We start from the raw sequence: 20,724 nt of genomic DNA, 5'->3' as shown, positions 1-20,724 counted from the left end.
ATAGTAAAAAAAAAATATGAAAAAAATATCCAATTCAAGGGAAAAAGTAAAATTATTTTACTTGTAATAATTTAGCTTGTTTAGGAATAGAAAATAATTGGAATAGAATTGCTTGCCTTCTCATTGAAAAACATTGGGAATATATAGAGTTACAAAGATATCAGGAATTAACTAAAATATAAAAGATAAATATAAGGAAATATTCTATCAAATCTCCTAATATACGATGATTCAAAGACTGTATATTGAGATATTATCGTATATTAGGAGATTTGATAGAATATTTCCTTATATTTATCTTTTATATTTTAGTTAATTCCTGATATCTTTGTAACTCTATATATTCCCAATGTTTTTCAATGAGAAGGCAAGCAATTCTATTCCAATTATTTTCTATTCTTCTCTATTTTATCACTGTACCATCTCACTACTCGTTTATGTTATGGTTCATGAATATGATTGACCCTTTATTATCAATATGGGCCCCACAAAATTTGATAATAAAAAAATAAAACTACCGAGTGAAAATTGACCTGAGTGATTTGACCTCTTGTATATTTTTAATGTTGAAGTAATTCTTCTTTGACAGAAATGTGGAAATGTTCCATGAACCTGAATCTCTTTCTTGTCATTGTATATCAAATTTAAACATGTGATACAAAGGATAAAACGATGCATATCATATCTTCATATGCACTTCTTCTGTTTTTAATTAATCTCAATGTAATGCTCTCTACATTCTAGAATATTTGACATAATTTTTATTGTTGTTCGTCCCAAAATACCTGACACATTATTAAATATAAAATGAGATCACTAATAAAAAAATATTTTCCTATACTATGTTTGGGACCACAAACCCCAAAACCTAGTTAAATCCTACATTTTCTCTCTCCTCGCTACACTTATATTACAGTCTTACTTTCCCCACTTTTTATTTTCTTATAATAAAAAAATACGAAAGAGAATTATTTTTTATAATAAACAAATGTTTTCAATGGATCTACTTGTAGTTTTCTAAAACTATGTGTCCATTCCAACGTTCCAAGTATTATGGGACGAAAGGAGTATTAAAATAGGTTAAACCCCGAACAATATATGCACGTTTGTCAGATAATTATAATGAAAATAAAATTATAAAAATAATACAGTGTATATATAAAAAAGGGACTCAACTCACCAATATAGTTATTATTATTATTAAAAATTATGAAGTCTTATTTAATACGTAGTATAAAAATCGATATACTCCCTCAGTGTTTTTTTTAAGTGTTACACTTTGACCGATACATAGTTCTAGGCAATTTAATTGACTTATTAGGGCATGTTCTCATTGACTGAACTCAACTCAACTGAACGGAACTGATCTGAACCGAGCTGAACTGAACTGAAATGAATATTTTATAAGAGAAGGAAATTAGGAGCTGAGCTGAGCTGAACTGAACTGAATTTCAACGTATGAGAACAGACCCTTAAATAAAATAAGAGATAAGTGGGGCACCACAGTTGGAGTATTAAAAAATTGTAAAAGAAAGATTATGGAGTTAATAGTTTATTGAAAATAATGAATGTGAGAGGAAATATATAATAAAAAGGTAGTGGTGGGTTTGGGTGGGGACTATGAGAGGAGAGAGATACAATATTTTAATGTAGCTTTTTGCCAAAAAAGGAAGTGTAACACTTGAAAAAACATGGAGGGAGTATATCTATACACACACACACATAATCACGTACAGTCTTATTTTAATGTATTATTTGTTCCAAATTAGATGAGTTTACAGACTTGACACCTTTTAACCTTTTGCACTATTCACGAAATCTTTTTTAACTAGCTTATGTGATGATTTATTTATTGATAATTAGAGATATTTACCATTAAATTTATGCATTGACGAGAGTGAGGAATAGCTCAAGTGTTTAGAACTTCCCTTCCGATTGTTTCAATGTGAAATTTTGATTTCTTAAACACTTAATAGTTTTTATAAGGAGACAATTATCAACATACATAATGGTGTTCAAACTTTTATACAATACTACGGAGTAGCAAATGTGGAAAAATTATGAAACGCTTACATCTATATGAAACAAAAATAGTATATGAACACCAATAAAAATCAAAGCAATGCATTTGTTGGTATCAATTTGTTGTTAGGAACAAAAGAATATTATAAATTACAAGTACTCGTGATAAAAAAAAATATACAAGTAAAATAAGAAAAGGTTTTGCGTGCGTTTTATGTGAGTCCGGTTTATAATGCACACACTCATCCCCACCCCACTAACACTTCTTAGCCACTTGTCGGCAACCAGCAACCACCATCCCCAGGCTTATAAATTGATTTTTTTTTTTTTTTTTTTTTTTTTTTGTATGATCGGACTCACGTGAGTCCGTTATACACAATACTTTTCCGTAAAATAATTGGATGAATAAACGAGAGGATTATTGAATTAGTTTGTAAATAAAAAGAGACAACATTTTTTTTGACAAGTAAAAGAGACAACATTAAAAGGCCCATTGGCTTAATAGTTAATACTACGTAATAATGTAGTCGTACTAGTAACAAAATTAAAGATGATAGGAGACAACATTAAAGAAGTGAAGTGTGAATCCATTGGCTTCATGTTGTTCACTTGTCATATCCAACTTACAGCCAACAACGAACAGCCCAAGGCCCATTAATTACATTCGCATAAACACGATCCAAATTTCCGGTACCTTGTCGAAACTCCAAACTGTTTTTACTTTAATAGCTACTCCGCATATGCTCCATTTAGTAACCATTTTTGGATGAGTGATTCATGTTAAATGCTGGTTTTCTGCTTTATCTCATGACTTTTAGTTTTCATTTGCTACACATAAAAAGAAATAGAGATACTATTGTTTCAAATGTAATGCTATACATAGCCCTTAAAGCTACATATAAGCATTAAATTTATACAATTTTCAAGAGTAAATGACTAAAACACAAGTAAATCAGTGTGTTTTTGTAATGATTTCCAAAATTTAAACAATTTTTTCAGAGTATATTTAATGTTTATTTGTAGCCCTAAGGGCTATGTATAGCATTTTCCTTATTTCAAATAAATAATAAAAAAAAAAAACCGAGGTAGTATTTAATTGAATTTTGATACAAGCCAAAATGTCTATTACTCGTAGAAAGCTTGAAAAAAAAAACATATAAAGTACTCCGTGTATCTTTATTACAAATATTTGGTGAAGTTAGACCAGTTTGTCGTCTGCTGATGGTTTGGGCCGATTATGAATCACAAATGTTTTATGCAGGAGATGAGGATTGAGACTGTTTAATTTGTCAGATCGAACCCACTTCGTAAATGGGCTCAAATATCTGAGATAGATTTACTCCATCTTCAAAAGCTTACTTCAGCCCACTTTATATAATACGTATAAGAGTTTTGCTTGTATCAACCCATTGCACATTAAGATGATTTCAGCTTTCGCTCTCTTAGTATTACGTATAAACCAATTGAATAAATAAAATAATTAGATTTATAGATGACTCGTATATGATGTATAAACCAATTGAATAGATATAATCTCGTCATTTATGATCTCTTATAATTGTTTACAATAGGGTGTTAGACTCAAAGGAATAAATTGAAAAGAGACTCGATGAAAACAAAAAGGAACGGAGGGAGTATGCATCAACAGATTCAACACGACAACACTAAGTATAAGCCTCGTTTCTCTTTTATTATTCCATCTGTGCGCTCCTTCAATATTCTACCCATATTTCTAGATCAAGGTCATATCCAGCTCTATTTGCGAAAGTTTTGAGAATTGGAGACTTTTACTTGTTTCATAATTTAGAACAAAAAGTAACATTTCTTTGTTTATACGTAATGCAAATCAATGGGAGCTCAAAACATTTTTCCTTTTGTTGGCTATGCTATCACTGCTTTATTAGGACTTTAGGAGATAATAAGCATAATATACATTCATCTACTCATTACGTACAAGTACATAGGATTATTCTTTACAAAATTGCACATAAACTTAATTTGTAAAATTATGGCCATCATTCTATAAATTACTTATACAATCATAATAGGCATAATGTGATAATGACATTAAACATAATTTGAGCTATACAAGTTAAATCTAGAGTCACATACTCACATGATGCAACTAATATACATATACGTATTCAATCTTGTATAGATATATCCACTTCACTTTCCAACCACAAAATAATTAAGAAGATATCACAAAACCCTTGAAAAAATCTTAGTCATTTTGTTTCAATTCATTTCTTTATTTCCTACAACCGTATAATCTACACATTCGTGCAAATCAAATCAACCGTAAAAGTGTAAAACAAAACATTATATGTAGTATCCGATCATACACTATTTGCATAATGTCTTATCTATGTACTACCCCCGTTTCATATTATTTGCAACGATTTTTATTATCAAATCGTTGCAAATAATATGAAACGGAAGTAGTATGTATAAAAACACCAGTTTACTCGATAACCCAGTGTTGACCATCAACATTAACCTTAAACCCATTAACCTTAGCAAACAAATCAACAGCTCTCCTAACACCTTTATCATCATACTTAGTAAAATAGTCATGCCCAAACATGACTCCACCCGGTCTAAGCAATTTATAAGCCCGGTTTATATCCGACCAAGCCGAGTGAAAATCATGACCCGCATCCACCTCTATCAAATCCGCCATTACTCCCCATTCGCAAAGCTTCTGAAGCGTTGACCCCGTCGTAAACGGAATCGGTAATATTGACTCGCTCGAGTTCAGGTAAATCACGTTTTGTAGAAACTGCGGGAGGAGTAAAACGTCGCCGTTTTGTACGGGGACGTAGTCAACTCGATCGCGAAACCCGGGCCAACCGCGGAAATCGTCGAGGCAGAGGATTTGAGTTTGGAGTCCGAGTTGGCGAGTTAACTCAGCCATGTGAGTTGCTGACGCGCCTAAGAATGTTCCGACTTCAATGATTGTTTTTGGTTGGGTTTTCCTGATAAGGTTTTCGAAAACGGCGCCGTATGAGCCCCACCCTTTGACTCGCTTAGGACGGAGTAATTCTGCCACGTGGGGTGGTGGAAAGTTCTCGTAGGGTGAGGTTCCGTTGTAGACCCGGTTTATAATTATGGACCGGATTATCTCTGGTGGGACCGGGGCTGAACAAACCGGGCCGAACCGGTTATGGTCGTTATTCTTGTCGAGGATAGGAGATGACGTGGCAAGAGGACAGTTATTAGTTGTTGTAACGAGATTAACGACAGTTGGAGTAGTGGAAGCAGAATCGTCAGGAGAAGGAGGAGAAGTGAGTTGTTTGTTGGAGGAGAGAGAAGATGAGGCGGTAAAGTAGCCAAGGGCGTATGTTAAGATGAGGAGGATAAAGTACGCCGTTGGTTTAGGATTACGTAGATAGTTTGAGGAATTCTTCCAGAAGCTTCTATGGTGTAACGGCAGCTGCTGCCGAGGGAGGTGTTGATGATGATCGTTTTTCATGATATGTAATTTTGTTGAGGTGAGAGAAAGGAAGGAGAAAGGGGTTATAGAAGAAGGTTGAAATGGAAGGAAGTTGGGAAAGTGTATAACTGTATAATAAATAGATATTGGTAGAGGCTAATTAATTCATTAATTAATTATTTTGGAATGTGAATATTCAACTTTTTCTTAAAGTTATTTACGCATTAAGTAATACTTGTATCATGGATTTTATTTTTAGTGTGAAAATGGTGACAAAAAGTATGATTTAAATAAAAAATTATGGTTTAATAATACATATGATGGTACAAGTATTAAGTTAAATAATCAAACACATACTAGTATTGAATTTGGGAAAACACTTTTATATACATAGTAGAATTGAAGGTTGCTTTTCTATATAGATTACTTCATTGTTTTTACTTCCAAAATTATATCTAATCGTATTAAGTTTCTGTTTTAATTAACATTTATGACCTACATTATTCTTATTCCTTAATATAGAGTTTGAAAGCTACAAAGACCATTACTCGTTTGATTTATATGCGCATGTTAAAATTCTAAAAATAAAAGACGGTTTTGAAGTTTTACCTCAATATTTTAAATTGTTACGGAGTACTCTGTATTACCTTTTCTTGTATCATTTCAATGTTATAGTCCATAGACAAATGTGATAACTAAATAGAGTTGAACGTTAATTAAAAATGTGACACTTAATATAAACCTCATTAGTACGTTTTCTTGTACCATTCGTCGCTTGCATGTCATTAGTAGCTGATTATTATTATTATTATTATTATTATTATTATTTTTGGTTGCAGTCAACGTAGGTTGTATACTTGTACATAGTTTATTATACAAGGATTTGTTCATATTTTGCAACATTCTCATATACGGATAAACCTCATCTTCTTCATATTTCTTGCACGTCGTGTTAACCCATGCAAGCCACTAATTTATCAACAATAATTTGGACTATATTATAGTAACACCTAACACTAAACAATTCTATGATATGTAATCTGTCTTTCTTGAAGAATTATTATAAATTAATTTATGTCCCTTTAAAACCATTATTGCTTAATTATGTTGTCCAATGAGATTGATATTACTTTTGCAAATTTGACTTTTTAAACAAAGCACTTGGTATTACAAGTTAACAATATCCAACTTCCAATTCATGAGTATTATCGGACCACTTCAGCACTTATATTACATCTAAAAATTTTATACATACCATACTCCAAAATATAAGCTGTTTTATAATTACGTTCTTTAAAACAATGGCAACACAATAACAATGACAGTGTAATTTTCAACTAACTATACTTGTTCGATAGCAAATCCATACTTTGTTTATCACAGCATTCCGTACTATGTACCCATAGTTCATTATTTCTATTTTATCTAATAGTCCGTACTTTATTCATGTTGTTCCTTACAAATGAAATAAAGCCCTCACAAAAACCAGAGCAACTTTGTATTACCACTACACGTCTCACTTTAAACTTTTGTTGCTTTTAAAATATGGCCAACTTCGACGTCCTTTTTCTTTAATTATACCCCCCTAACCTTTTTCTTCATTGCTTGTAAATGAATATTTCTTCTTAATTTCTCACCCACTAACATTAATTCCTACTAGTTTGCAGTACCTGGACCAACCTAATTCATCTATAGAATTTTAATAGTAAATTAAGCCTAATAATACTAGACTATCAAATTATAGGTCTCTCAGTTAGTTCATGATTGAGATAGCAAAGAGCCAACCAAACCGTCATCAGCACAAATGTTATAACATCCCTTCTTTATCCTCGAAACCTTCCCCCGTTGCAATTTAACCAGATACATATGCATTATTCAAGCTATAACTACAAATAGTTATTGGACAATACTATGGCAGGAAGAGTTAAAATGGAAAGACAGTGAGAGAGATTTTACTTCAGAAGATTCGTCTGGCACAGCTGCAAATCCACATCCGCAGCATAACCCTAATGAGTACATGAATAGCCAAGAGGAAAGATCAAACATCAATCTTTTCCATAGATAAAGATGGTCTAGAATCATAATTGGATGCTGGACTTGATTTTTGCCAACATGTTAGGACATAGCAACATAACAGGAACCCTACAACTTCCACTAACTTAAGCTAAATTAAGAAACAAACACGAAAATTACACTTCCTATTTTAAGCTTACCAAAGATGAGGCCAGACCACCACCACTACCTTCTTCCTGTATTAGAAAAACACATATTCCTACTTATCAACATTCATATGCCTATAAATGAAAAGGCATGTCACTTTCCTTCTTCTGACCCTTTTAGGTAAGACGGTTCTCCTTCAATACTGCGCCCTGCACCTGCAGTGGAATTTCCTGTTCCGTCACCTGTAGACCCTGCCTCAGGGCCATCTTGCTTGTTTCCCCCACGTGTCTCACTAGGACTGGCCGATGCAAGTGGCCCACCACCACCACCACCTCCATGCATTGCTTCAGTTTGCATGGGATGCATCCCGTCACTAGGTCCAGCAGGTCTAAAGTTCATTTGCCCAGCCATGGCCTGCTGCTGCTGCTGCTGATGTACCTGAGATTGTTGCTGATGTTGTTGCTCCTGCATCTGAAGTGGATTAGTGAACTGAGCAGGCATCCTAGGAGTGAAACCTTGCTGTTGAGCCATTGCAGCAGCTTGCTGTTGCATGTAATATGCTCCTTGTTGCATGGTAGGATGCGGGGCCACCTGCAGGTGATGCTCAATACATAAGCACAGAGAATACATCAAAATTAGAGAGTCAGTTAAGTGATGTTGTAAGCAAGCATACTTGGGCAGGTACTGTTGCCATCTGAGGTTGAGCATCAGCAATTGCAGCCAGATACATCAAGTTTTTCTGAAGCTGTGCTTGATATCTGCAGAATCAAGATATACGTAGAATTAGTTAGATCAATGGAAGCAACATTGCCCAAAAACAGAAGATACAAGATTGCAGCCATTATGACTATCATCAATTCATCACTTCTAGAAGTACAATCCATAGAAGTTGAGTTAATAATTGCCACAGAAATATTATAGGTCACTGAAGGCCTCAACTCTTCAAGTCTAGTGCTTACCACAGTTATCAGTCCTCAAATTCAAGGTCAATATCAATGCCGTGACATACTATTACAAAGCAAGCATATGAAACATGTCCTTGTCCAACCATCTAAATGCAAAGTGGTCGATACTGATAACATCTACACAACTTTTAATATACCACACATTACATAAATTTCAGCGTCTCTGAGCTCTAATAACCCAAACCTATATCTATACAGATTGCACTCATTTTTACACACCAAAACACCATCTTCCAGACTTAGTAACCATATGATAGAACCATGAACTTATTTAAGTTTCCTTTCACTAAAACGTTATAACAATCCTGGTACTTTCACTTGCCATGAACTATTTCCCCTGGCATCGCGGTATGATTCAGAAATAAAGGGTAGAAGGGTGGGAGAAAGGGGATCATAATCAACAGCATGTATGAAGGGATTCTTTGATGAGAGAAAAACTGAAGACAGGGCAATCCTAGAGAAGCAACCACATGGATGCATGTTGCAAGTTTACCGGATTATAAACTTCTGATGAGGCATAACTGGTCACACAGATGCAAATCTAAATCATAAAAAGAAACCATCCCATGGACCCTTGAAAAAAAAACCAGAATAACCAATAATGAGCCATGACCAAGAAATAGATAAAGAACCAGTCTCAGTAGATAAGCAAGAAAGCTGAACAGAAATTAAGCAGTAACTTACTGAGCACACTCAGCAAGCTTCCCAAGGTTTTGGTTATCCAATATAGCCAGGATTAGCTTTTTATTCTCGTCAAGATACTGCAATCAAATATGAACATAAGGCCAGGAAAGGAAGTGGTTATAAAAATACTGCAATTGAATATGATTACTGTAAGTGAATCAAAACTTCCAAAACAGTCACCAGTTAGAGTCAGTCTCTATGTTGCTATGTAAAGGAAGCAACTAGATCATATAATTTATAGCTATGACGAGGTTACATAACTGTCAATCTGTCATGGTAAAACATCTAAATGGAGTTTAATATAATTGAACAAATCTATTCACAGATCAAATCAAAATAATGCAGGAGTCACTGGAAGAAAATACAGCGTGAACCTAGCTAAGACAAAGACAAGATTTGAAGATCTGAGGGACAAAAGCACACAACTGCTCTTTACAGTCAGGCTGGACTACCTCACTTTTGGAAGAAATAATATAAGGAGGAGGTTAACTGGAAGGAAAAATGAAGCTTAATGTACAGAAATCATGATTATAACATACACAATAGTATCACAAAAACTTTTACATATAAGGTATACGCATTTGAAATCAAATCTGTAAAATGAATCATGAGCATGACTAAATTTCTTTGTTATATTGATTGAGCAAATCTTGTACAAACATATGCGTAGAACTATATTTGACAAGAGTAAGAAGGGTCTATAGAACTACGCATAGAGTGCCAAATAAATGAAGAAACGCACTTCAATTTAGATGAATAATATTCTGGTCGAAATCACACAGCACCAAATAATAGATTTGCCTGGAGAAATGGCCTATCCATATCCATAAAGTGACAAAAGTACCCAATTTGAATAAGGTCACATAACGTGCCTGATGAGCAAAATATTAAGCAAAAAATAGAAGAAGCATGTACAAATAAGGCCTAAGTGTCAAGTCCAATACAACACATCAACTTAAACTAAAATTTACTTCAGTAACCATAAAATTGGTCAACAGGTCTAGAGGTTAGCAGAAATAAATCATGGATCTGGGAAAGAATATATGCCATACTATGCAGAAACTAATACATGTTATCCTTAAGTATCAACCTCTCCATTTCTCCAATATGTAAAGCCTCATACTTCCGGCATCTTGACCGTGCCATCTCTTCATTTCTAAAATCTCATATAACAATGTGTCCAATCAACCATCTCTCATCCTTCAGCCAGGACCTCCCTTGCCTAACTAGTCAGAATCACAACTAAAAATATTAATGAAACTATAAACACCTAAAGATCCTCAGCTCATCCTTATTTCTACCCCAATCCAAGGACTTTCAGGCCGTAATAAGACTAAAACAATCCCAAAACACCCTTCTTTTCTAGTGGATAGTGTCAGTCAGCTTTGCTATAAGCATGCAAGTGATAAGTTTTGGTGGATTGAAGTAATTTATACCACCGGCATCCCCTCCAACAACCACGGCCCATTCAAAATACGCAAAGTCTTGAAGCAACACGCATATAGCAGATACTTTGTATCTAGATTGTATGACAATTGGGCAACCCAGTGAAGTGCCCTCCTTCTCACTGGCATCATCCACCTAAACTAGTCATTTTGTTATAAAATCTAGACACCAAAATACATACTCCATAATACTAGTTTGTTCACAGATAAACAATTAGAAATCCCAAAAGAAACAGGCAACACCAATTACTGCAACATCTAAACACCCAATCACAATAACCTAATTTGACAGTACCACCATGATTAGCAATTTAGCATAAACTCTTAAATTAGTTCATTTTCGCACAAAATTGAACTAATTCTGCCATAATATTACTCAATTTTTTCATATAAATAAGAAATCCAGCAAATTAATCAAGCAGCAATAATCAAATTACCAAATCAAAGAAATTATTAACAGATCATAATCAAATTCTAGATGATAAAAAGATTAAAAGGAGAGAGAAAAACCTTTTGAATCTGCTCAGTGGTGATGTTAGCCGGAGGAAACGAAGGCATAACAGGCATCATTGAAGGCGTAGGCTGCTGCATTTTACTATCGATGAATTTCTTTCTCCCCTGATTAATTTCTGCAAACTTAATTGAACAAAAGAAAAACCCTAATTCTTAATTTACCCAAAATTAGAATGAAAGAAAAAGGGAAATTGATGAACAATTAGCCAAGTTACCTGTAGATGAGATAGAAAAAATGCGAAATAAAATTTGAATTTGGAGGGGAAGACAAGGTATCGTCGATGATTCTCGAATATTGAACCAACCCCTCAAATAATATAAATATAAAAATAAAAAGTTTGGGTTTTAAGTATCAGGTGTCTGAGAAGTACGAGTGCCACTTAAAACAGTAACCGTATTTTAATACAGTACTAGTACGAGTAGTAAGTAACACTGTCTATTTTGCCGGGAGGGTCTCCTGGCACGTGTTGTCTGAACTAGTATCACTTTCTTGTCTCTCTTGATTAATTCTACTATGGTTTGTAATTTGTATAGGGTACAACACATTCATTAAACTCATTATGATAATGTAAACAATTTCTACTAGGAAGTCGATAATTAGCAAGTTGTTTGGTTATATAATGTATTTATGTTATAGCGATTATTGATATAAAGGAAATAAATATTAAATTGATTATGAAACTTGGTCTAGTGACATTCTAATAGTTTATACTCCGTAATATTTAGATAAGATCTCCCACGGATTGCATTATTGAATCTCCTCTTCTATTAATTGTGATGGAAAGAAGTTATTATGGAGGATAGCAATGATAAAGGTATGCCAAATCTATTAGTAACCATACACGTAAACTGAGCTTGATTAAATAGTTGAATGTCATGATGTACTTACAGGATTTCCCCTTTTTAACTCAAATCAACACTTTTATGTGGGAGTGAATCAAGCGCGAAACATAAAACATTTCGTTTCAAGCCAAACAAAAGATCATGTGCCTATTGTACTCTTTTATAATGTGGAAAAAAGAGTTTTTCAACTTCCCTAAATAAGTATTTTAAATAGGAGTAAAACCATCACGTCACTATAATACTACCAATACGTTACTTTAAAACTAATTTTAGTATTGAACTCTTTCATCCGTGGATCGATTTTGCTAACTTTATGGAATTTATTATATGCATTCATTTTAAATACTAGCAATATAGACTGTTGACACATAATTGAAAAAAAGGAGATTAGATTAGATAAACAAACAAATTAATCAAAATTCTAAAGATCCCCAACTCTTCATCATAAATTCATATCAATGTTTGAATTTACTCCATAACTTAATTTTCTAAATAAAAATTGAGCTAACCTAGATTGATACTCATAATTTAAAATTGAGTCTAAAAATAAAAACACAGGGCCTGAAATCAAAGACAAATTGAGTTGCGTGATGTGACAGGCATAGAATCCTTTGGTGACAGGGCTCTACATTTCCCAAATTTGGTTTTCAACTACTCCCTATAAACTGTTCATGGCTTACTTTCTTCATAATCCGCCATTGATTCATTGATTACTTCCATAAATATTCCCAAAATAACCCTAATTTTCTTCTTCCCCACAATAACCAATCTTCAAATCAAACTTCCCAAGATTCAATTTTTTTAGAAACCCAACCAAGATTCAATTTTTTTAGAAAACCAACCAAGATTATTCCTTGGTTTTCGCAAATCAAGAAAACAACTTTCCAACTGAAAATAAACGACCCAAATTAGAAACACAAATAAATAAATCCTGGCTTCAGATTTCTGCAAATCGCTGTTTCAACCCAGAAGAACTAAATCCCAGCCTCTTCTCTCAGTCCCCCAAAATCGGATGCTCCGACGAACAATGGATATTAACCCGTTTAAGTATTGTTCGGGGCTCCGTTACTTGGGCTACCTGATGATCTTTATGGTTTTGGGTATCATTGCCCTCTCTTATTGGGCCGTTATCGTTCTTGTTTGGGGGCCCAAATTGATCCACGGTGGTGCTCCGGCGGTTTTGGCTGCATTCATTGTTCTTCTTTTCCATGTTCTTGTGAGTTTGCTGATTCTTTACTGTTTCATCATCCGTTCATTTGAATTAGCGTTGTTTTCTGATTCCTGTTTGATTGATGATTAGTTATTCTCATTGTTAAATTTACTACTTGATTTGGTTATGATTTTGGTACTCCGTATTTTAGTTGTTTGGTTATGATTTTGTGGAGATGATTATATTGATTGTTTTTGCCAATTGCCATGTTAGGGATCTATAATTGGTTGGAAAGGTGATAACTTTTACAAGTTTTGGTATAATTGGTAAAGTTTTATATTTGAGAGGAGGGAATAGTTCAATTGATAGGATTACAAGGTTGGCAGGGTTTAGGAGTTTAAGATGTAAATCTAGACCCAATCCCACTCCTACTAATCGAGTCTAGATTTACAAGGTTGATGAGTGATCAAAGTTCAATTTTGGCAGGAAGTTGGTGGAATAGAAAGAGGGGCTGGGGTGAAGGTAGTGTGAGTGTTTAGATTTTAGAGGTTTATTGGTAAGAGATGATGAACATAAGTTGAATAGTTATCAGTTTGCAGCTAATTTGGTTGGATGGAAAGATGTCAACTTTATAGTATTATCTCTTTGTCAAAGTGATTGGCTTGATTTGCCAATTGGCTATTTTTTCGGAATTGTCCTCCTTGGAGTCTTAGGTGTTGAGATTTGTGCTCTTAGATCACGTTACTCTAAACCATACAGAACGCTCAATTTAGTACTTGTCAGTTCACGCCCTTGGTTCTTTGTAACGTAGTTCGCAAAGGAGTGAGCATGATCTATAAATTTCGAGAAACGAAGGACATTGATTTGGGCTGAAACCATCAAGTAATTGTCTTTGAAAGTTCAAGAGGTTTTATGTACTCTCCATTTGTGAAGTGGGCATGCTATGGTTCTAGAGGTCAGCATGCAACCAAAGAGGTGGAGTTGTTACATGAATAAATTGAATGGTTTACATGAATAAATTAAAGAAAAACAAGACTATTTCCGGCCTAAACGGTCAAAAATTTAGAAAACACTAGAAGAGAGGAAGAGAGCACTTGGCTTCTTACAGTGACATCATAGACTTCTTTTAATGTTATCAGAGTTTTTGGAATCCTCGTCTGTATTAATTCTTCTCTGCATTAGTTCTGTGTGTCACACTAACTGAGTTTAAGAAAATTCTAACATGAATTTTGAAGAGAATCATATAGGGCTATGAACTCAATGTAGTATTGTGTCTGACAACGCACATCCTTACTAATCCTATTTGAATTCATAAGATTGCTAAACATTTGTGCTCAAGATGTATAGAAATACCTAATAGCAATGGCATCGGACTAATGGATTGCATTTAGTGAATGTACCAATAAGCAAAGTTGTGAGCTTGATAAATTCCTTTTTTGCTATAAATATCATTTTGTATGTTTGTTGCTGTTTGTTGATGTAGCTTATACGTATTGTTTGTAATTGGTTATTCTGATTGTTTGTAGACTACTCCTTTTGTAGCTTATACTGTTAACCTGGAGCTACTTTATGGTAGTCTTCCGAGATCCTGGTTCTATACCTCAAAACTGGGCTCCAGTATTGGATGTTAATCTGGAGGAAGGTACTTCATCTTCATCTGTAGCAACTCCACGGCCTGCATCAAATGTATCAGAGCGAAGATCAACTGTGGGGTATTGTAGTCGATGTCAGAATCCCAGGCCACCACGTTGCCACCATTGTTCTGTCTGTAAGCTACTCCAATATTTTGGCTTTAGTTTCACGGTTGTTTCCTGTCTTTTCTTTTTCTTTTTTTGTGGCATCTTATTAAAAAGTGAAGCAAACACTTGCATTTGCGCATTCTTCCCATTCTAGTGTTGTGGGCAACACATACTTGTACTTGCTTGTATTCTGTTCCATACTTCTATTGAAATAATTGATACTGGCTTTTAATGCTCCACCTATAACACATCTTTATCCTTTGTTCTTTAATTTATATCAGGCTGAATAGTTCTTACTTAATTTCCTTTTTTTTTTTTTTTTTTTTTGTTGTTGAGGGACTTTAACTAATTATAACTGCTTGTTTGTATAGGCCAAAAGTGTGTTCTCAAAATGGATCACCATTGTGTATGGGTAGTTAATTGTGTTGGGGCACGCAACTACAAGTTCTTCCTCTTATTTCTTGTAAGTCTCTAATCTCTGTCATTTTAATATATATTCTTTTGTTTCTACTTTTTCATGGCAGGAAGGTTTTATTTATTTATTTTTTTTCCCCTGAATTGAGTGTTGGAATTGACTGATAAAGTGATGATGTATCTTGTCTGAGTTAAAATGGCTGTTGTCTTGAAGAACCCTTTTGAATTGTGATTTCATTTTAGTGTAACGATCTCTTTTGATGGTGAATAATAATACTGCTTGCGAGTATGTTTTGAACAATATTGGCAATTAATTTATGGGATTGACTTCCTTGTGTCCTCTCTAATCCTCCTGGTTTTCTGTTTAGATATATACATTTCTGGAGACAACATTGGACACATTTGCATTGCTTCCTAAAGTTATTGCTTTATTTGGAGAAGCAAGGAAACATTCTGCCTCTCCCGGTAATCTGGCAGTCATGGTTTTGGCATTTGGTAAGGGTTTTGCTCTCACTGATCATGTCATTATTTACATATTTCAGCATTCTCATCTTTTCGATTTCTCTTACAGATGTTGTAACTTAATGCAGTTCTAAATTTGGCCTTTGCCCTTAGTCTCCTCTGTTTTGTGATCATGCATGCAACACTTCTTTGGAGCAACACAACAACTATCGAGGTATGGAGAGCCCTAGTAACTTAATACTGTCCTAAATTTTAACTATTGAGCTTTGTTGTTGCTGTTTTTGACTTTGATCTTATAAGTTTTGTGGTGTATTATTACTTATAATTTATAACTTCCTAATGTGCTATTGCCACTCCACCTGATAGATTGGTACTATACTGTAACTTATTTGAGCTTGTATTTTATATTCCAGGTTTATGAGAAGAAGAGGGATAAAAAGGAAACGGCATCCAGATGGAAGTATGACTTGGGTTGGAGAAAGAATGTTGAGGAGGTTATTGGACTTTGCTTCTCCTTCCTTTTCTCTTAAAGTTGCATTGCAGAAGAATGAATTTAATTTTGTTGTTTTTGTTTACATCGTATTATTAAAACAATGCGGGGTATTACTAACTCTAACTGATCAACTAAATAAACAAATTTTAACTATAGTATGTTTCTAGTTCTTCAAGAAGCCTATTTTACTTTTATTTCAACAAACTGAATTATATCTGGAGTATTTTTCTATGTTCCTTCTGTTTCAAGTTCCTGACCTCCATGTTTCGTGAATGCTTGGGGTGGCAAAAGATGACGCAACTTGAACTTAAATTAAAAATATTATGTTTTGGTTGAGTTTTTTTGGCTTGATTTATTAAAAGGCTCACATTTCTGTAACAATTTTGCAGGTCTTTGGCACGAAAAAAGCGCTATGGTTTCTTCCAATGTTTACAAAGGATGATTTAGACAATGTACCCTCGCTACAAGGCACACATTTTCCTGTGCGTGATGATTCTGAGTCGTAAAAAGCTGGTGACTAAACATTAGTTGACCCTAGTGTTGTTGAGGGTGCCATCACACCAGCCAGATGACGCCATTGTAATATTTGAACTTGAGTGCGGCACCATTATTGCAACGGCTGGAGTGGCAAACCTGTTCCATAATACTTGTTTATGTGATAGTTCCTCTTACATCATCATTGTCAAAAATACAAGTAGGTGATAACTGTTAGTCTGTTACATTCATTCTTGAGTGTAGAAAATTTATCTTCCCTCCTTAAAATTTATATTGTAGTGTCACGAGTGTGGACGTGTGATACTACTAGCGTCTTCTGCATATACTGCTCATTATCCCTTGCAGTTCTTTCTCCAGGCTTCAGATTTGTATGAATTTGTCATGCAGATGTTTTATATCCTTTGCAGCAAGTCTCATGTGATATCATTCCTCACAAACTGTGAACCCTGCGCCACACATAAGACTTTGCCGTTAAACCAAGTGGCTGGCATGTTGGGATTTAGTTTCAAACAGTTATTGAATCCATTATCATGTTTTCGTGCAATGGATTTAAGGGCAAAGCTTTAACTCTCCTTGAATTCTTGCAATATATACAGGAAAGGAGGTAAGTTGACTCGCAGCAGCGGAGTCAGTTTACCTTTTTTTCCCGTCAGGCTGTTTAAGAATTCAAGGTGTTTAAAACTCTTACAGTACTGAATACGAAGTAATATACTTCATGTTGATGGGAACAGATTGAAAAGGCAAGCATACTGGACTACTGGTCTGTTGACTAATATTAGATGTTTGGTCTACACTAAAAAACAAGGTGTTTGATATCCAACACAATTTAGAGTTTGATAGTTCCAAAACAATAATTTTGTATGACACACCTTTGGTTTTGACTAAGAGTTTTCTCAGTCATCACTTACAATGGGAACAATCTGACTATAAGATATTAATATCTATCTTAGCTTATTTCCAAGGTATGAGTACTATAAACCTTGAACATCTATAATAAGCATGGAATTAGATGTGGTAATTGTGGGTTGAGACTTCCGAAGGCATGACTAAGTTCATCTCGCGTTGGCCACTCCAAGAACTAGGTCCATGATACGCTAGGGCAAACATGTCTTGTTAGCCCGTTAGAATTTGCATCGTAATGGTTGGGTTTACAATTTAGGTTATACTTCGTATAAGTTACAATGTACTCCGTATTAGATTTAGGTAAGATATGGCTAATTGGTTAAGTTACGAATTTGCTGATTATTCTTGCAGAAGGTTCCAATTCATGCAAAATTGTCTTTTCCTAAAATCATGTGGTCCTTTAATTACTTCCCCTTGAGCATGTATACATTAAAGGAATGGACTTTTTTTTTTTTTTTTGAAGGGGGGAGATAAAAATTCATTAATAATAAGCCATACGACACTTACATAAGAGATCGTAATCGAACAATACAAAGACAAAAGAACCAATTACAAGTTCGAAATAAAGGAAACTACAATTGCGCTCGCAAAATGACTTTTAAGTACCCTTGGCTCATATAACGCTGTCCTATGCAGCCTCTTGCAAGGGGGTCTGGCAATATGTTGTAGTTTCTGACGTGAACCTTCATTGGCTCAGAATCCCGTACTCCTCGACCCGAAATCAAAATTGGTGTCGTACACTTCACCTTAGACAATATTCAATGCTATTCGTTTTCCCCCCTTTGCTCTATACGCTGCATCTAAGCATTATACCTTTGACTTTTGTTATGGTCTACAACTATTTGTCTAGCATAAAACCTTGAATCAATTTTGGACCTTTAATATGAAGCTGTTAAATTTCATGTAAATGGACCATTATACTTTCCTTCGACTATTACTTGGGGCTTTCTCAATTTTGGCCAAGCATGACTTTTGTTGTATACTTCGATGTTTTTCCATTTTAATTGGTAATTATTATGCATTGATAATTTGATATCATGCAAGTCAATATGCATGGTCACCTTTAAAACAATCTTAGAAACATGAAAATTATTCTAATTATGCTAGATTGCTAGTCATTCAATTTTGTATTTTGTATTCCATATTGTGTAGCATTCTGAATGTACCGTATGTCAAATGAAAAGATTAGATTATTAGACAATTGATTCGAACAATTTTTTTTTTTTTTTTTTTTTTTTTTGACAAGAGCTGATTCGAACAATGGAAAAGCTACTAACGTATCCTAAAAAATAGTACTCGTACTTAAGTTAGGATTCTTACGATACCTCTAATGGGAAGCTCAAGTTACATCGAATAGAAGTGGATTGAAAAATAGATTCCGAAACGTTAGTGAAAATGAAATGAAGACATGGGGTATGTGTGGGCACATTAATGACTTTTTAGCCGTTCTTTCAAAAAAAAAAAAAAAAAGACTTTTTAGCCGGTTATTGTTTCCTTCAAACAACATGCTGTGATTATGCTGTTTTTAAGGGTCTCTTCGGTAGGATTAAAGTTTTCTTAACATAGGTTTTACTATAATACTTTTATGAAAAAAATAATTCTGTGTGACACAATTAGTAATTAAATAAATAGTAAGGGTCTATTTTTTAGATACTACTGTATCTTTTTTATGGAGGGAGTCACTATATGTGATGATTTATATGGCGTGCTAGTGGTAGCGCTCACCTTGAATTAAGGGCTATTTGATTCGGAAGCAAAAGCAGAGTATTATTAAGCTTATTAATTCACTGGTACAGCCTTCTACTGGGGAAGGTTGTAAGCCTGTGACAACAACTTCCTCTTTTTCTAACCAATATTATTTCTAAATACTAGAATTATTGCTCCTTTTTATGGAATATTAATTGAGAATTATAGATTTTATTTATCTATTTGCTCTTCGATATTTAAATATTCTCAATTGGTCAATTGCTGATTTTATTGCAGTGATGGTGAGCTAATGTAGTCATTCACAATACTAATCTCACATAAGTGTGTTTTATTATACTCCGACTCACTTGTTTTTATGCATGAAGACAAAAAGTGAGTTTAGATTAGAAAAAAGTGTATAAAGTAAGAGAAATAGAATATTGGTAAATTTTTTTATGGAGATTACGGAAAAAAAAAAAAAAAAATTGTAATGCAAAATTGAGTTTTAAAACGACTTAACGAATTTTAGAAGTAGAGGGAGTATATATGTAAAAATCGAAAAACAATAATTCATATAACGATTTAAGCACGGTTGAAAATAAAAGTTTAGTACTCGTAATTGGTGGGATGTAATGTGTTGGTTCTAGCTCAAACGTTACAGTTAATTAACCTCTGCACGCACGCCGAAGGCAAAACTAATCCAAGGATTAGCATAATAGCTTGGATGTACATGATGACAATGATCAGTAATTAGCATTAGATTGAGTGATTGACCTGCCTGTTTAAGTAACGCAAGGTTTGTGTGATCAAACATGTCTTAAATTATATCTTAGGACGAGTACTAACATATAATTTGACACTGCCTCGACTTTCAAATTTTAAGTATCCCTTAAAATTTGCACCCTTCCTCTGTTTCATGTCAGTCATCCTAACAACCAAATCCGAACAAAGGAAAGTGTATGAATTGTGATAATTGAGTTACGAAACTAATCTAGGACACAGCCTAAAACATTTATATTAACAGTAACTAGTCACTGATAGATTCTAAACACAGAATCTATATTCCTAAAATAAGAATTAACGAAAAAAAAAAATCCAGTATTCAAAATACATTCATATTCACCTTTTAATATTGAAATTTGAGTCCTTTGATCAAGCAATCATCTCCTTTCCATGTCTTGAACCGGTTGACTGAGCGAGCCGACAGCGAGTTGATGACTAAGCTCCAAATCAGCGAGTTGTTCTTCTTTAGGGCAGCAAAAATCAGCAGCAATAGAGATGAACCAAACAAGCGGAGGAGTAGTGAACAACACC

General features: G+C 34.2%; 3 protein-coding genes across 5 annotated transcripts; 1 reads left to right on the top strand and 2 right to left on the bottom strand.

Moving 5' to 3' along the window:
* Positions 1-4,085: 4,085 nt before the first annotated feature.
* On the bottom strand, positions 4,086-5,715 carry LOC145638646 (uncharacterized). The gene has a single exon (XM_081689635.1). The coding sequence runs from the start codon at positions 5,495-5,497 to the stop codon at positions 4,487-4,489; it is 1,011 nt and encodes a 336-aa protein (XP_081545761.1). The 5' UTR covers positions 5,498-5,715; the 3' UTR covers positions 4,086-4,486.
* A 1,596-nt stretch (positions 5,716-7,311) lies between these two features.
* Positions 7,312-11,593, bottom strand: LOC145638645 (GRF1-interacting factor 2-like). Of its 3 annotated transcripts, XR_014114682.1 has the most exons (6): positions 11,441-11,593; positions 11,223-11,348; positions 9,268-9,344; positions 8,292-8,376; positions 7,672-8,209; positions 7,312-7,464 (listed from the first exon to the last, which is right to left on the bottom strand). XR_014114682.1 is itself a non-coding variant. In XM_081689632.1 (5 exons), the coding sequence occupies exons 2-5, from the start codon at positions 11,301-11,303 to the stop codon at positions 7,772-7,774; spliced, it is 681 nt and encodes a 226-aa protein (XP_081545758.1). In that variant the 5' UTR covers positions 11,304-11,348; positions 11,441-11,593; the 3' UTR covers positions 7,492-7,771. The 3 variants fall into 3 exon arrangements, 2 of the variants coding, with proteins under 2 accessions (XP_081545758.1, XP_081545760.1); XM_081689632.1 differs by lacking the exon at positions 7,312-7,464 and having other exon boundaries at positions 7,492-8,209; XM_081689634.1 differs by lacking the exon at positions 7,312-7,464 and having other exon boundaries at positions 7,492-8,209; positions 11,223-11,341; positions 11,441-11,592.
* A 1,023-nt stretch (positions 11,594-12,616) lies between these two features.
* LOC145638644 (putative protein S-acyltransferase 12) lies at positions 12,617-17,217 on the top strand. The gene is made up of 7 exons (XM_081689631.1): positions 12,617-13,284; positions 14,761-14,986; positions 15,329-15,420; positions 15,740-15,866; positions 15,962-16,047; positions 16,247-16,327; positions 16,716-17,217. The coding sequence occupies exons 1-7, from the start codon at positions 13,081-13,083 to the stop codon at positions 16,830-16,832; spliced, it is 933 nt and encodes a 310-aa protein (XP_081545757.1). The 5' UTR covers positions 12,617-13,080; the 3' UTR covers positions 16,833-17,217.
* Positions 17,218-20,724: the final 3,507 nt, after the last annotated feature.

Source organism: Chenopodium album, chromosome 7, assembly GCF_948465745.1.
Source record: "Chenopodium album chromosome 7, dcCheAlbu1.1, whole genome shotgun sequence".
Taxonomy (NCBI): Eukaryota; Viridiplantae; Streptophyta; class Magnoliopsida; order Caryophyllales; family Amaranthaceae; genus Chenopodium; species Chenopodium album.
This window is presented reverse-complemented; position numbering and strand designations above follow the sequence as displayed.